At 36.5% G+C, this 17,795-nt stretch overlaps 1 protein-coding gene across 1 annotated transcript in view; it reads left to right on the forward strand.

Annotated features, from left to right (window-relative positions):
* The first annotated feature begins 7,783 nt into the window (after window positions 1–7,783).
* LOC123665861 (bromodomain-containing protein 8) overlaps window positions 7,784–17,795 on the forward strand; it is an 89,925-nt gene continuing 79,913 nt past the window's right edge. The window contains exons 1-2 of the mRNA XM_045600095.1: window positions 7,784–8,054; window positions 15,289–15,469. Coding sequence (XP_045456051.1) covers window positions 7,870–8,054; window positions 15,289–15,469 — 366 coding nt within the window. The 5' untranslated portion in view covers window positions 7,784–7,869. The remainder of the gene's footprint in view (window positions 8,055–15,288; window positions 15,470–17,795) is intronic.

A 17,795-nucleotide genomic window follows, 5' to 3' on the forward strand; every position in this document is an offset into this window, starting at 1 on the left:
TCACTCTACAGCGAAAGCCGCAGCTCTGTCGCGAAAGAAGTATGAATTAGCGATGAATTGACTTAACACCTCACAAAATTTCGCAACTACATTTAATTTGTTAAATGCGAATTGAATCTTCCCATGTCAATAATGAATCCGAATACTAATTCTAATCCATCGATATAATCCAAAAATAATCCATCACTAATCTTATACCTAATTCAAGAAACAAACCCGAAGAAAGTTATCTTCAGGGATTTTCCCTAGTAAACTCACCAGACAATAATAAACTCTATTATATGACGTGTTAGTACAATTTGTTGTAACAGACCGCGGATTTGAACGGTCATATTCGACGTGGTGCGAAGAATTTCGGGAAGTCCCAGTTCATTGATTTTGTGTTACCGTTTTCTTTTAGTGTTACCGTATTAAGAATATTATTTTACCTTTTTTTTAGAAAATTATTTTACATTAGTTGAAAATTCAAAAATTCGGTAGATAGCACTGCTAAATCGGTATATCGGTAGACAAGGGCCAAAATCGGTAGATCTACCGATAAATCGGTAGCTTTTGCAACGCTGCCGTTAGGATTTCTGTAAGTATTGCTATACTCTGTGAACTATTACTAATTTACTATAATACTCTGTGCGTTAGGACAATCTAGTTTGTGGCTACATCAAAGAAAAAAGATGCCAGTTTTGTAAATAAATCACTTTCGAAATATGACTCAGTGGAACACAATGCTAAATTGTGCTGATGCTTAATTGGAACTTGAATTCGTTTTGAAATACACCTAAAAAAACTACGACGACTTTACTTTACTTTGAATTACTATCTATAATATACTAGCTGTGCCCCGCGGTTTCACACGCTTAAATTTAAAAAAAATGCGTATGCGTAAGCAATAACAACATTGCGCTCCGTTTGACATTTTGTCATGAGTAGTATTGACGTTATGCAAAACAAATTAGGCTCAACAGCAGTAGCAATACGGTCCATTTTCATTCGATCGAACCTTAATTACGTTGAAGATAAACAAACATTCATTCGGGAATCCTCCTGCCATAATGCGGACATTATTGGTGCTGCCTAAAATTAACTACGTATTTTAGTTTGGTAGTATTGGTACCGTATGGTGGTATGTATTAGTCGGTAGCCTTTTTATAGTAATAAAAATATGTATGTAGTAACAATCTAAAAAGCAGCCAGAAGTAGCTAGATTTATTTTGGTGGCTAAAATGGATTGTTTTTTGGCTAAAACCGTTGAAAATCCGCTAGATCTAGCCACAAAATGGCTAAAACGGCAACATTGTTTTAGACATTTTAGTCAACGTTCCCCAACCAGTATATAAGTGTATAATCTATGGTTCCCCCTCTGCTCAACCTACCCCACCCCAGCCTGCAAAATAATGATATTTGTAATAAAAAAAATACTAATTGATAGATTTTGAATTGCTCAATTCAACTACGTTGTCCTTTTAAATTGCTCACCTCAAAATATATAATTAAAAATCAAAATTTAAAAAAAAAAAAACAAATATTTTCAAACTCCTGTATCTTTTGATGTATACAATATTTTAAATTGCTCAACGTGTTAAAACCCTGCTGAAGTTGCATTTATAATTGCTCAAGTACAGATTTGAACAGCTCCACTTTCCTTAATTTTTAAATAAATATATAAAGTTGGAACAAATTTAACGTTTATATCGATAAAGTGAGCGCTGCAGATGCGCATAGACAATGATGGGAAGCCAAAAAAATTGCGGATATTCGTAATAAAAAGATGCTAATCGTTCGATTTTCAATAGCTCAATTCAACTACGTTGGCCTTTTAAATTGTTCACTTCAAATTATTTAATTAAAAATCAAAAAAGTCGTTGAAAAATATTCTTTTACCAATATTTTCAAACTCCTATATCTTTTGATGTATACAATATTTTAAATTGCTCAAAGTGTTAAAAAACTGCTCATGTTGCATTTATAATTGCTCAAGTACAGATTTGAACAGCTCCACTTTCCTTAATTTTTAAATATATATAAATTGTTTGAACAAATAAAATAATGATATTTGTAAAAAAAAAAAAAATACTAATCGATAGATTTTCAATAGTTCAATTGATCTACGTTGTTATTTTAAACTGCTCACCTTAAACTGTTCAATTAAAAATCAATAAAGTCGTTGAAAAAAATTCATTTATCAATATTTTCAAACTCCTATATCTTTTGATGTATACAATATTTTAAATTGCTCAAAGTGTTAAAAAACTGCTCATGTTGCATTTATAATTGCTCAAGTACAGTTTTGAACGGATCCACTTCCCTTATTTTTAAATAAATATAAATAGTTTGAACAAATAAAATAATGATATTTGTAAAAAAAAATGCAACTTGATATAAATGCAACTTGAGCAGGGTTTTAACACGTTGAGCAATTTAAAATATTGTATACATCAAAAGATATAGAAGTTTGAAAATATTGATAAAAGAATATTTTTCAACGACTTTTTTGATTTGTAATTAAATAATTTGAGGTGAGCAATTTAAAAGGACAACGTAGTTGAATTGAGCTATTGAAAATCTATCGATTAGTATCTTTTTTATTACGAATATCCGCAATTTTTTGGCTTCGCATCATTGTCTATGCGCACGCGCAGCGTACACCTGTCTTATGATATAAACGATAAATTTGTTCAAACTATTTATATATTTAAAAATTAAGGGAAGTGGATCTGTTCCAAACTATACTTGAGCAATTATAAATGCAACTTGAGCAGTTTTTCAACACTTTGAGCAATTTAAAATATTGAATACATCGAAAGATATAGGAGTTTGAAAATATTGATAAATGAATTTTTTCAACGACTTTTTTGATTTATAATTAAATAATTTGAGGTGGGCAATTTAAAAGGATAACGTAGTTGAATTGAGCTATTGAAAATGTATCGATTAGTATTTTTTTTTTACAAATATCATTATTTTATTTGTTCAAACAATTTATATATATTTAAAAATTAAGGAAAGTGGAGCTGTTCAAATCTGTACTTGAGCAATTATAAATGCAACTTCAGCAGGGTTTTAACACGTTGAGCAATTTAAAATATTGTATACATCAAAAGATACAGGAGTTTGAAAATATTGATAAATGAATTTTTTTCAACGACTTTTTTGATTTTTAATTAAATAATTTGAAGTGAGCAATTTAAAAGGCCAACGTAGTTGAATTGAGCTATTGAAAATCGAACGATTAGCATCTTTTTATTACGAATATCCGCAATTTTTTTGGCTTCCCATCATTGTCTATGCGCATCTGCAGCGCTCACTTTGTCGATATAAACGTTAAATTTGTTCCAACTTTATATATTTATTTAAAAATTAAGGAAAGTTGAGCTGTTCAAATCTGTACTTGAGCAATTATAAATGCAAATTCAGCAGGGTTTTAATACGTTGAGCAATTTAAAATATTGTATACATCAAAAGATACAGGAGTTTGAAAATATTGATAAAAGAATATTTTTCAACGACTTTTTTGATTTGTAATTAAATAATTTGAGGTGAGCAATTTAAAAGAACAACGTAGTTGAATTGAGCAATTCAAAATCTATCAATTAGTATTTTTTTTATTACAAATATCATTATTTTGCAGGCTGGGGTGGGGTAGGTCTCTGCTCAGCGTTAGGCATGGGGCAAAGAATATATACAATATGACATGGGGCATGGCGATCTGAATCTGGAATCGATAAATCAAAGAATCGATTCCTCAGACTCATTGAGTCGATATTTCACCCTTGAAAATCGACACTCGATTTTTTCTATTTTGGTAAAAACGAATTTTTTTTTACAATTAGCTGAATATACTCGTAATAGGCGTGACGAAAGATTTTGAAAACGTGGGTACACATTTACTATTTACGAAATTATCTTTATTTTGGTAATAAACTTAGTTTAAGGAAGTTTAAAAGTATTTTTCTGACATTTTTTCAAATGGTGCGCCAAAACGGCTACACGGTGTCATGGCGCTAGCTTGTGTCTAAGAACAAACATAGTCATGGAGTGTAAAAGAAAGGAGCGCCATCTTCTAATAGAATATAGGTGAAAAAATATCCGCTCATAAACGACAAATTATATCGACCGAAATAGCACTAACATCACCAAAAGTATGATAAGAAGTGAGCAATTACAGAGAGCGTGAAGTATGCCTAGTTCGAAAAACATTAACAAACATATATGACCTTCTTACTGTGAAATAACTGAAAGAAACTGAAAGTCAATAAATTATTGTGAATTGTAAAGAGCTTTTGCATGAATATGTGGCAATTGTGATAAAAATTGAACCACCAGTTGTATAAAGGAAATAATTCCAAAAGTTGTTTTTATGGAAATCGAAAAAAACTGTGTAACTTCTATATTTTATTTTTTAACATCTAATGACTTTTATGGACTTATAAGACGCCATCAATTAATTTTAGTTTTTGAGATTTTTTTGTTTAAAGCAGTTGGATTTATTCTCTTTATACAATCGATGAAATGAAAATCTAATAAATAAAAGAATAAGTACAAGAAAAGTTGTTGTTCATTGTAATAAAGACTTGTAACTTAATAAAAATTAACACCATAAAACTATTCTTTACAATGGTCAGGCTTTTCGTTATTCGTTGTTGACTATCTCAGTATGGTTTCGTAGAAATTCTTCTTTTCATGCGGTATGTACTGAACGATCTGCGGTATGTTTATGTCTGCAATTTTCTTGTGATTGATGGGTATTTTACCAGCATATGTTTTGTCTGTAGGTAATGCAGGCTGCACATTACTCTTCTGGGGTAATAAGTGATGATATGCTCACGTGTAGTCAAATAACCCTTGTGTGACGCACTATAAGTCAAGTGTCGATACTTCAAAATGGTATAAGTTGAAGTTTTATTTACTAACTTACATGTCTTTTTGTAATACAATGGCTAAGTGTTCTTGAAGTCTAGGATATCTTCAGAAGCGATGTTTGTAAATTAAAGTCCCCTCTTTTTGGCCGTGGAAATTATAACGTTTTACTCTTCGGGGGTATATATTCTGTCTTTATTTCTTATCAACCGTTTAGCAGTACCAAAGCTACGTTCACATTGCAAGAACGAATGACCTCGTACTGGAAAATACTGATGTATCTTCTAAAATCGACCCATCGATATCAAGATGAGGAAGAACTTTATTAAGGTATTATTCCTATTTTTACCCCATCTGCCCAGCGTGGTGACTATGGGCAACACAATTGAGTGCGCGCAATTTTTGCGCGAACTTGTGGAGGCCTATAGACATCAATGGACTGCGATTGTGTATTTTGATGTTTTATTTTATTGAAAATCATAATAATCTGATTATTTATAACTGTGTTTGCTGGCAAACGAAAAAAAACCGACTTCAATTACATCGACTAGTAATACAACTTAGATAGATGAAAAAATAGTCAAGTAAATACGCATTACCAAAGATTACTCCAAGATTTGTAATCAGATCTCGATGAAATTTAAATGTGACCACATGATAAACATCGGCTTTCGATTAAATTAAAAATTATCAAAATCGGTATACTCAGTAAAAAGTTACGCATATTTTCGAGGGTTTCCCTCGATTTCTCTGAGATCCCAACATCAGATCGTGATTTGTTTTATACAATGATAGGCTTGCGTTTGACCACTATTTCACCTGATGATAAGTGAAAATGCGATCTAAGATGGAGCACGCTTACCTAGAAGTAACCTATTCACTCGCGACTTAAAGATCCCCAGGGTATAGTTTTCTGGAAACACAGACGTTGGTAGAGAGTTCCATTCTTTGGCTGTTATTCCAGAATAGAGTAACCTCCTCCTTTTTTGAAGTCGGATGAAAATAAAGCTAAACCAGTATTTTGTTTTATTTTTTAATATGAGTGTTCCCTTAAAATAATTAAATTGACAATTTTTACTGTCGTGTGATATGCATATTCTCTATTTATCACCATGTTCACTCGATAACCGTGATGTATATGAGTATTACGGTCTTATATACAGATTAGGGAACTAAGCCCAATTTCAATGGTGAGAGATTAGTATGATAAAGTCATCTTTACGTTCGCGTCAACGCCGCTCTATGTTACTGCTATCGCTGTGTGCGATCACGTGGTGTGGTGGAGACGCTTAATTGTAGTTGATTATATTGACAGATGTTTCATTGTAATTGATGATATAGTAATAATAATAGCAAACTGCAATAATAATAACAGTACGTAAAATATCATGTACGTAAAATCATCAAGTAGAGTCGTCGACTATACATTAGACACATTAGGAGCGTTCCACTAAGCGACCGCAACGATCGTAATGCCATTTCTATCGTTCCACCTAAGGCCCGTGGTCGTCGCGAGCGAACGGTTGATGTCATAGATGACTCCACTGTTTGCGACAACATCGCGCCCACTTCGCCCACAAAATATAGGTGGGCCAGAATTGGCTTTCCTAAAACGTGGTTAGACGCCGCGTTGGCGCAACGGTTATAGCCTTGGATTGTACCTGTTGCGCTGGCGGTTGCAGGTTCGATCCCCGGACATGACAAACATTTGTATTGGCCATACAAGTGTTTGCCGTGGTCTAGGTGTTTGTGCAGTCATTGTGAGTCTCCCCACCGTGCCTCGGAGAGCACGTTAAGCCGTCGGTCCCGGTCGTTATCATGTACACCTGATAGCGACCGTTACTCATAGTAGGAAATATATCTGCCAACCCGCATTGGAGCAGCGTGGTCTGATCCTTCTCCTACATGGGGAAAGAGGCCAGTAAAGCTTTAGATTAGGTAAAACCGAATTTCGGGAGCGTGGGGGGAAGGGGGGGGGAGAGGGTCGGGAACGCTACCCCTGGTACCACAGTCACACCTCAGAACCTCATGGTTATGGAGATATCCATGGTTAAAGTTTTGAGGTTAGAAGAAGAATTTCGAAAGTTAGAGGAACGCTTGGCTCCGGCACGCAAGGGCGGAAGGGCTGCCCTCCCTCCACGCCTCCGCGGCACAAAAAAAAAACACTCTAGGGGTAGGACAGACCAAGACCACGTGGACAGTGGGGTGCTCCGATTCGGTTTTGGGTATTTTTCGAATTTCTAAACCTATATTCTAGCACGCAATGTTACTAATTTTATTAGAATATTATGTATGACGCGTTATTTTGTTTAAAAGTGTCGATTTGTCACACAATGCAAACAGTGCGAGCTCAAAGGTATTATAATAGCTTTAAATTCTTCTTCTAACCTCAAAACTTTAACCATGGATATCTCCATAACCATGGGGTTTTGAGGTGTGACAGTGTTACCTTGTATATATTCCCCTACAACCTCCACCCTCCACACCCAAAAACCCCATAATTCGGTTTTTCTAATTCGGTTTTACCTAGTCTAGATCTTAGCCAAGAGGCCTATGCTCAGCAGTAGGATATTAAAAGCTGAAGCGTAAACGTGGTTAAGCTTCATTTGATTCTGCAAAAACGCAACGATAAATTCCCGAGAATCCAAGTTAAATTAAGTTTTACTTCAATCCATACGAAATATTTACTTACAACCCCACAGCTGCATGTTTTTACCATGCCACCATATTACGAGTGCGAGCACACAGTTGATACTTGACAGTGCTTGGATATGCGTTCCATTTAATAGATTCACCTACAACGCCCACTGCATTTTTTACGTTAGTAGAACGGAAATTTCTATGGTCGTGGTCGATGCTCGATGGCATTGCGGGTCTTTAGTGGAACGCACCCGATTTTTGGTACAGCATGCTAACGTCAAAATAGTTTCCTTGACAGCTTGTCCCGGGTTAGACGCCAAGCAATGTTTTTAACAAGTTATTTACTATAAAACAGTTTTTAACTGCATATCTACAATGAGTTCGGTACAAGAGCGTTTACAGTTGAAACGAGTGCCTTTGGATACGTGGAATGTAAGGGAACAGCTATGCCTCGCTTCAGCAGTCGTAAGAAGCGGCGACCAAAACTGGATGTCCGTATCTCGTGCTTTAAAAACAGTCGGTGAACCGAATAGACCCCCGGATTGGTACTCGCAAAAAAGGTTTGTATTTATTTATGTATGGTATTTATTATACAGCATAGGTTATAACTTACGTCAGAGTGATATTACTTTTTAGGATATGATATTTATTTAGCTATTTATGCTAGTGTATTTATTAGACAAAAGTATGAAGAAAAATTCAGACTTCAATTCTGGACGTCAGAAATGTTGCAGACGCAAAAACATTTATTTAAGAGTAATAATTTAATACAAATCAAAAACTAAAATAATATAGTCTGATGAAATACAAAACTACAAAACAATACAATAATAATAAGAAATAATAGCCTATGTATAAATGTGAGCATTAGAAAAGAATGTAGTAGGTACCAACTTTTCGCTTAGTTGCAGTTCACTTCTAGATATAGGCTTCGCTAGGTTCCCGTCAAATATCCTGTTTGTAGTAGTATATCCTGTGTGTTGTGTGTAGTTCTCATTCAACCTACGTTGCGTAATATGAAAGTTTATAAAAAAACTCATCAGAAACCATAAACAATAATAACAAACAATATCAGCAAGTATGTGTCACCTAAAAAGGTTTATTACTCAGATTAAAAGTACGAGATAAGCTTTGGTAAACCAGATAAATATGTTTAATCTATCGTCATCTCCCCGCCCTTATCCCTCTTATGTAGGGTCGGCACAACATGTTTTCCTCTTCCATTCCTCTCTATTATTTGTCACTTCAGTGCTTACTCCTTTCTTTCTCATCTCCTCACCCACACAATCCATCCATCACTTTTTTGGTCTGCCGATCGCTCTTCGTCCTTCGACATTCATCCCTAATATTCTTATACCAATGTAACGTTCGTCCCGCCTCATTACATGCTTATACCACGCTAACCTACTGCTCCGCATTTTCTTAATTAATGTTTAATCTATGTTATTAATATAATGTAATACTGGCTGGATTGATGAACATAAAACCGTCATATATTTTTTCTTAAGTTTCCTTTCATACAAACCTCGTCTTGACAATAATCAACAAAAATTAGTTATTGCAATTAGGGCATTCGTTCAGAAGTTACACACAAACATACTTTATCTAAGCAATTCGCTCTTACATAGAGAAAGAGGCCTTAGGCCAACAGTGGGATAAGATGATTGACAGTCATTCAATGAATAATTTCAATTATCTATTAAAGAAATACTGGAGTTTTCGTTTGAGGGTAGGTGAGAGTCAACACGTGCTAGTGTATCTTTCCTATTATTTGGTGGAAATTTTTGTGTTTATTGTTGAATTTTGTATACTGTGCCGGTTTGTTTTGAATAGTAGTGCTGTTTTTATTTTATGTAATAAGTGGTATTCCCTAATATGGAGTGGGACGCTTCACCTCCTCCTGATGGGGGAGGTGGCGGCGTTGGCGGCAATAAAAGGCACTTGTCAATGGATCCTGATCCTGAAAGTGTAAAGAAAGCCTCTCCTCCGTCTGCCTCTGTGCAAGACACTTATACTGATCTAGATTTCACAGGTAATAAAGTTGCTTATAATCAGGATGATAAAGGTCCCTTTTCTGTTCATATTTCTAAATTGGAATCTGTGCAAAAATCTGGCCCATCCATTCGCCTTCTCAATTTCGCACAGTTCCTTCATAAGAACTCCATAAATGGAATTGTTAACGGAGGCATTAAAAACCTAGGCAGAAATAGGATTTCTGTAGATTTTTTGTCGGCTGATCTAGCAAATTTATTTGTCCATAATCCTATTCTATCCGCAAATAACTACGAGGCTTCTATCCCACAATATCAAGTCACGAGGACTGGCGTGGTCCGCTCTGTCCCCATTGAATGGTCTTTATCAGATATGGTTGAGGGAATGGAATACCCTCATAACTGCGGTAAAGTCATCAAAGCTCGTCGCCTAAATAAAAAAATGAAAATGAATGGAATGGATACCTACTACTACAGTTGCCCTAACCTTTCTTGGACAGAATTTACCTGAGAGAGTTTTTTGTTTTCACGCATCCCTTCCTGTTTCTTTGTACCAATTACTGATCATCCAATGCTTTGCTTGTTGCCGTTTCGGTCACACTAAGGGCCAGTGCCGTTCCACCCCCCGATGCTACAAATGTGCTCAACCTCACTCTGGCGAAACCTGCTCTGTCTCAGATGAAAATGTCTCTTGTCTTTTCTGCAGAGGCAATCATAAGGCTACAGAATCTTCAAAATGTCCGGAGCATGAAAGGCAAAAGCAAATTAAACTAATTATGACCAAAGAGAGTATTGGTTACACAGAGGCTTCATCACGTGTCCCTCATCTGCCCCGGCTATCCTATGCTGCAGCTTCTCAAGCGTCGCCTAGGCTAGAGCCCTCTCCTCAAGTCACTTACCGATCCCAAAGCTCTCCTACAGATCCTTCTCCTCAAATCACTCACCAATCCCAAAGCTCTCCTACCATTCCCTCTACCTCCTACCGTAAAACGGTGTTCAGTACTCCTCGTCCTAGTACCCCTTTGCGCCCCTCTTATGATGTTTATGCTCATTCCTCCCTCACCAACTCTCCTAAATCTACCATGCCTAACGGTTGTGCTTTTCCTAATCCCCAAATGATTGAGCCAACCCCAAATTTAACTCCTAACGATAATTTAATTGAGATTTTGGTCTGCGCTCTTGTCAACATGATCTCTAAGTTTGGAGACGCTTTACCGAACAATGTCCTAAGTTTATTGCAAACTTTTATATCTACTTTAGTTAATAAAAATGCTGGGTCGCACGATCATTCAATGGAATTGTAGAAGTATTCGAAATAAAAAACATGAACTAATTTATTTAATCAATAAATATAAACCTGCAATATTTGCTCTTTCAGAATCTAGGCTTCAGCCTCGTTCTATATTTAGAGTACCTGGCTACTTGTGCTTACGTGATGACAGAGATGATGGCTACGGAGGGTCCGCTCTTCTGATTGATAGAACTGTTACCTTCTCGCAAATTCATATCCCTTACCATGGTCCTGGTTTTCAAATAATTGGTGCTAAAATATTTAATGTATTATTTTTTTCAATCTATTTACCACACCCTAGTTCAGCATTAATTTCAGAATTAAACAATATCTTATCCACATTTTCGTCTCCTCTTGTCATCTTAGGAGATTTTAATGTTCATCACACACTCTGGGGTTGCGGTAAATGTGACTCAAATTCCTCATCACTGTTGTCATTTTTTGATAATCTCAATTTATGTGTCTTAAATGATGGTACTCCGACAAGAAGAGGTGCCCCGAGTGAAAAACCTAGTGCAGTTGACCTCTCCGCGTCATCTCCGAGTTTAGTCATGTCCTTCGTGTGGATGGTCTTACCGAACTCATTCGGTAGTGATCACTTTCCCATATTAATAAATTTTGATTCCGCTCCTAATAAATCGGCTCCTCTCCCTCCTCTCTTAAAATACCGAACTCAGAAAGCTGATTGGCGTAAATTCTCATATTTTCTTGATTCTAAAATTGCTACCCTTCCTCCGGTCTCTGACAATAATTTTTTACTGTGTTATGATCTGTTTATTTTGTGTCTAACCTCTGCAGCTGATGAATCAATTCCACTTAAAAATTCTTTTCTAGATAAAATACCTTCGCCCCCATGGTGGGACTCTGAATGCACAGATGGTATTCGGAAACGCAAGGCTGCTGAGGTTACCTATCTTTCTGATTTATCGATGATTAATTACCTAAATTTACAGAAAACAACTGCTAAGACTAAGCGCTTACTCTCAAAGAAAAAGACTAGTGGGTGGCGTAACTTCTGCGAGTCTTTGTCACCGCGAGCTCCTGCCTCGCTTGTGTGGAGAAAAATAAAATCTTTCAGACAAATTTTTCAGGATGATCGTATCGTCTCTTCTAACGATTCCTCTCACTGGTTACCTAACTTTGTTAATAATCTAGCTCCTCCCTATGTTCCTTCTGAAAACATTTTTTTATGTCCTCCCTCTTGCATGGCTTCCGAAAGATTCAACGATTCCTTCTCTTTAAATGAACTACTTTCTGCCCTTGATGGACTTAAGGATTCTTCGCCTGGGATCGATGGTATCCCATACTCCTTTATTATGAAATCCCCCACTTCTGTTAAACTATATCTGCTTGATATCTTTAATTTAATCTATAGCTCCGGAATTGTCCCTGATTCGTGGAAAACTCATATTATCATTCCTATCCTAAAACCTAATAAAGACCCCAGGAATCCTTCTTCATATAGACCAATTGCTCTTTCATCTGTTATGACTAAAATTATGGAACACCTTATTAAAAATAGATTAGAGTGGCTTATAGAGAGTCGAGGCCTTTTGTCTAAATACCAATTTGGCTTTAGGAAGGGCATGGGCTCTTTAGATAGCCTCAGCATCTTTACCACCGATGTTTGGCGTGCCTTTAGCTCTGGGAAACATGTTATTGGTGCCTTCCTTGATATCTCATCTGCATACGATAACGTTGAGCTCCATATTCTCCGTCAGAAAATGTTTAACTTAAACTTGCCGATGAAAATGATCAATATTGTTTTTAATCTTTACTCTGCCCGATACATCACGGTTCGCGTCCAAGGTTTATTACTTCCAAAAAGAATAGTCTGGAAAGGGCTTCCTCAGGGCTCCGTTCTGAGCCCCCTTTTGTACAATTTGTATACTTACGACCTTGACAAATCGGTCCTCTGTTTTTGCAATATTCTACAATATGCTGATGACATTGCTCTTTATTCTTGTTCTTCAACTTTTTCCGAGGCCACTTCTAGACTTAATTCTGCCCTGTACTACTTAAATAATTGGTTAAATGATCATGGTCTTACCTTGTCTGTCCCAAAATGCTCTGGCATCGTTTTCACTCGAAAACGCTCTGTCCCAGATAGCGTGTCTCTTCACATCAATAGTCAACCTATTGCCATTCAGAATCACGTAAAATTTTTGGGAGTCATACTGGACTCCAAAATGTCGGGCGTTCAACATCTAAATTATATTTCTAACAAATGTGAAAAAAATATTAATATTCTAAGATCTCTCTCGGGCGTTAGATGGGGATCGCACCCTTATTCTCAGAAGTTGTTGTACAATGCGATTATACGTAGCCATTTTGACTATGCAAGTTTCGTTTTGGAACCATGTAATAGGGTTGCTCTCTCATATTGGACTAGATTACAAGCGAAATGCCTACGAATTATAGCTGGAGCAATGAAAATGTCTCCTACTAATGCCCTTCAAGTGGAATTGGTTGATCCTCCTTTACATCTCCGCAGACAGTTCTTATGTGACAGGTTCCTTATTAATGCCGTACAAAACTTTTCTCACCCTTTAATTAATAAGCTCCATGATCTCAATCAGCTTATTAATAATTCAAATTTTTGGACCTATAAAGATAAACCCCCCCTTACTAAATCTTTTCTTAAAATCAACATCAATGGTATATATCAGTTTGACAAAAATCCACTATTCACGTATAGCTACGATTCCTTGATATATCATCCTAGAATTATCCTGAACCTAGGAATTACTAAAGAATCACCTGGCGCCGCACTTGAGTTTAATAGAATAATCGATTCGGACTGGTCAGAATGGTTACATTTCTTCACTGACTCATCTAAAATTAACCCCGAGTTAAACGTTGGTTCTGCTGTCTGGATTCCTAAATACAATATTATCTTGAATTACAAACTGCCTCCTCTCTCCTCAACTTTCTCAGGTGAATGTATTGCCATTTTGGAAGCTGTCTTGTATATTGAATCTCATGGTCTTAATAAATCTGTAGTATTCACTGACTCTCGAAGCTGCCTCCAGGATTTATTGAAAAGTCCATTTCATGCTAAAAATAATCTTCCCATTACTCTAAAGATAAAAGAAACACTGTTCAAATGTCATCAGTCGAATATTGAAGTAGCGCTTGCTTGGATACCGAGTCACAGCGGTATAACAGGTAATGAGATGGCAGACATATGTGCAAAAGACGCCATTCACCTAGGCTGCGATAAATATAATAAATGCTTTACCCGAGACTTTAGAAGTTTGGCTAAACAATGCCTGGATAAATCTTGGGATAGATTATGGCAATCTTCAAGACTAGTTACAGGTAAATATTATGGCAATATCCAGCCGTGTATCCCTGTCAAGCCATGGTTTTTTAAATACTCCGACCTAGGTAAAATAACTACGTCGATAATTATCCGTATACGATTGGGTTTCTCCTGCACACCTGTGTTCTTAGCTAAGTTACGCATTCGTGATAGTTCCTTATGTGAATGTGGCTTGGAGGAAGGCTCTCTCGATCATTTATTTTTTAATTGTCTGAGATTAACTGTATCACTATATGATATGCTTCCCAAAAACATTCCGCGGCCGGTCAATGTTTGTTTTCTTCTAACTTTAGTGCCATCTTCTTTTTGTGTTGTCTTAGCTAAGTTTATTAGAATCAATGATATAAAATTATAATTTACCAATAAATTAAAGTTAAATAGTCATGTCAAATATTTTCAACTAACTGCAGTTTAAGCGGCTTATCCCACTATTGTACTGTCAAAAACGGACCGTTTCCGGACTTATACACTTTCAGTAGGTACTTGTCATTGGCAAAATCATCGGCGAAAAGCTGATGGAGCCATAGTCTTTAAAAAAGAAGAAGAAGAAGTAAAGAAATACTGAAAATTATACACAAAAAACTAATTAAATCCAATGAAAATAAAAGACAATGCCCTATTACTAGTAACTAAGTTAAAAAAGTCTCAAAATGAAAAAAAATATTTGAATATCAATAATACAGTTACATCTACGTCACGCAAAAACGTCGAGTTGCAGAAAAAAGCCTGTGAAAAAACAACAACAACAACAACATACAGTTACATCTGTTAGTATTGTCTCTATACTCTGTAGTGATTGTTAGTCACTCATATGATCCTCATCATTATCACTTCAGCCTATTGTAGTCCACTGCTGGACATAGGCCTCTACAAGTTCGCGCCAAAAATGGCGTGAACTCATGTGTGTTGCCCGTAGTCACCACACTGGGTAGGCGGGTTGGTGACCGCGGGGCTGGCTTTGTCGCACCGAAGACGCTGCTGCCTGTCTTCAGCCTGTTTTTTTTAAAGCAGCAGTTGGTTATCCCCCATCGGTTGGCTTTATAAGTTCCAAGGTGGTAGTGGAACTGTGTTATCCCTTAGTCGTCTCTTACGACACACACGGTAAGAGAGGGGGTGGTTATATTCATTACTGCCATAACTACACAGCACAATGATTGTTAGTACTTAGAGTTAAACCTCTATTCCAGCTGTGCAGCACAATATGGAGCTCTACTAGAGAATGTGGAGACACCCAAACGCAAGAAACGGAACTCGGAAGGCGGAGTGGAAACGCCGCAGGAGAGCATCCTCAAACAACTGACGCAGCAAAGAATTATAGAAATACAAAACACGCTGAGTGAAATGAACAGCCAGTACGAACAGCTGACGGTATGGCTTTTGTTTACATTATGGTGTGTTTCTCATCTCGCTGATAAGTGATAGCCTATCAGTAAGTAACTTTAAGTGTCATTATACTGCATATTCGCGACGCGTTTGCGCAACGGTCACTGCACTGGTTTTTGGCTGTTGCGCTTATGGTTGAGGGTTCGATTTCCGCATATTGTCATGGCCTCAACATTTGTATTGGCCATACAGATGTTTTCTTTCTGGAGTCTTCTTAGGAGTTCTTATGTTTTTGTTTCTGGAGCGGAGACCGCGTCTTGGCAAACGCAGTGTGGGACGTCCTCTGGCCCGCTGGACCGACGATCTACGTAAAATTGCCGGTGTAGGCTGGATGAGGATTGCGGAAAACCGGGATGTCTAGCGCGAACTTGGGGAGGCCTATGTCCAGCGGTGGACTGCCATAGGCTGAAGTGAAGAAGTGAAGTGATACAGATGTTTGCCATGGTCTGTGTGTTTGTGCAGTCCTTGTGGGTCTCATCACCGTGCCTCAAAGACTACGATAAGCCATCGGTCCTGGTTGCTATAATGTATACCTGATAGCGATCGTTACTCATAGTAGGGAATATATTCGCAAACCCCCATTGGAACAGCGTGGTGGATTAAGCTCTGATCCTTCTCCTATATGGGGAAAGAGGCCTATGCCCAACAATGGGATGTTACATTTTTGGTAATTTAGGTTGAAAAGTGAAGTTTGATGTAAAGAAAACGAGTCAGAACTTCTCTGTTGGATACTGGTATATGTCAGATGACTGTTGAGACCCTTGTGAGCAATCAGTATAGTTGAATTTTAAGGCCTATATTATTTCAATAGAACTGCACTGAACTGTATCATTGCTCGTTGATAGCTATATCTAATGTGTTATGGTGTCCAACAGAAAAAATTATTACATTTGATGCTGCTAATCTCCGCATCCTCAATGATGGTTCACCAACTTCAATAGGGTATATCCTCACTCTCTAAGCTGTCTCTTAGCCATTAAAGAAAATCCCTTTTGTAGTGAGTTGAAGATTTCTATTGTTTTTAACCGACTTCCAAAAAAGGAGGAGGTTCTCAATTCGACTGTATTTTTTTTTTTTTTTTTTTTTTTTTTTTTTTATGTATGTTACATCAGAACTTTTGACCAGGTAGACCGATTTCGACAAATTTTGTTTTAATCGAAAGGTGGTGTGTGCCGATTGGTCCCATTTAAATTTATTTGAGATCTAACAACTACTTTTCGAATTATATCTAATAATGCGTTTTTACTTGACGCTTTTTTCGTCGACCTACGTTGTATTATACCACATAACTTTCTACTGGGTGTACCGATTTTGATAATTCTTTTTTTGTTGGAAAGGGGATATCCCTAGTTTGGTACCATGATAAGGAAACCAGGATCTGATGATGGGATCCCAGAGAAATCGAGGGAAACTCTTGAAAATCCGCAATAACTTTTTACTGGGTGTATCGATTTTGATAATTTTTACTTTAATCGAAAGCTGATGTTTATCATGTGGTCACATATAAATTTTATCGATATCTGATAACTACTTTTTGATTAATCTTTGATAACGCGTATTTACTTGACATTATTTTCGTCACCTTACGTTGTATTATACCTCATAACTTTTTACTGGGTGCACCGATTTTGACGTTTCTTATATAAATTAAAAGCTACTATTCGTCACGTGGTCCCATTCAAATTTAATTGAGATTTGATTAGTAATTTGTGAGTTATATCTAATATTGCGTATTTACTTGACGGTTTTTTCGTCACCCTACATTGTATTATACGTTATATCTTTTTACTGGGTGCACTGATTTTGATCTTTTTTGTATAAATCAAAAGCTAATACTTGTCATGTCGTCCGTTTTAAATATGATTGAGATATAATGAGCAATTTTTGAGTAATCTTTGATGACACGTATTTACATGACGATGTTAAGACGACTGTGGTCATGTTCAATACTTTGCCACAACGCCATCTATCAAAATTTAATGAAATTACTTCGTTGACTATCGATCAAATTACAATATTCCACTAGAGTAGAGAGTAGCAGTTTATTCGTTATAAATATATTTGTGCTTTTAATTTTTGAGTTATCGCTAATACTGGGTATTTACTTGGCTATTTTACGTGCCGGCCCCGGAATGAAAAAATTGAACAGTAAAATCTACTGAACGAATGACCTTGTTAGAGATGGCGTTCAGACGTTTTCTAATAACGCAATTAGGTTCCGATAGATGGCGTTATTAGATTAATTTATTTACAATTTGATATAGTAATAATATATTTCTCAGACTAGTAAGCCTTTTTGTGCCTATTTAGA

Source organism: Melitaea cinxia, chromosome 25, assembly GCF_905220565.1.
Source record: "Melitaea cinxia chromosome 25, ilMelCinx1.1, whole genome shotgun sequence".
Taxonomy (NCBI): domain Eukaryota; kingdom Metazoa; phylum Arthropoda; class Insecta; order Lepidoptera; family Nymphalidae; genus Melitaea; species Melitaea cinxia.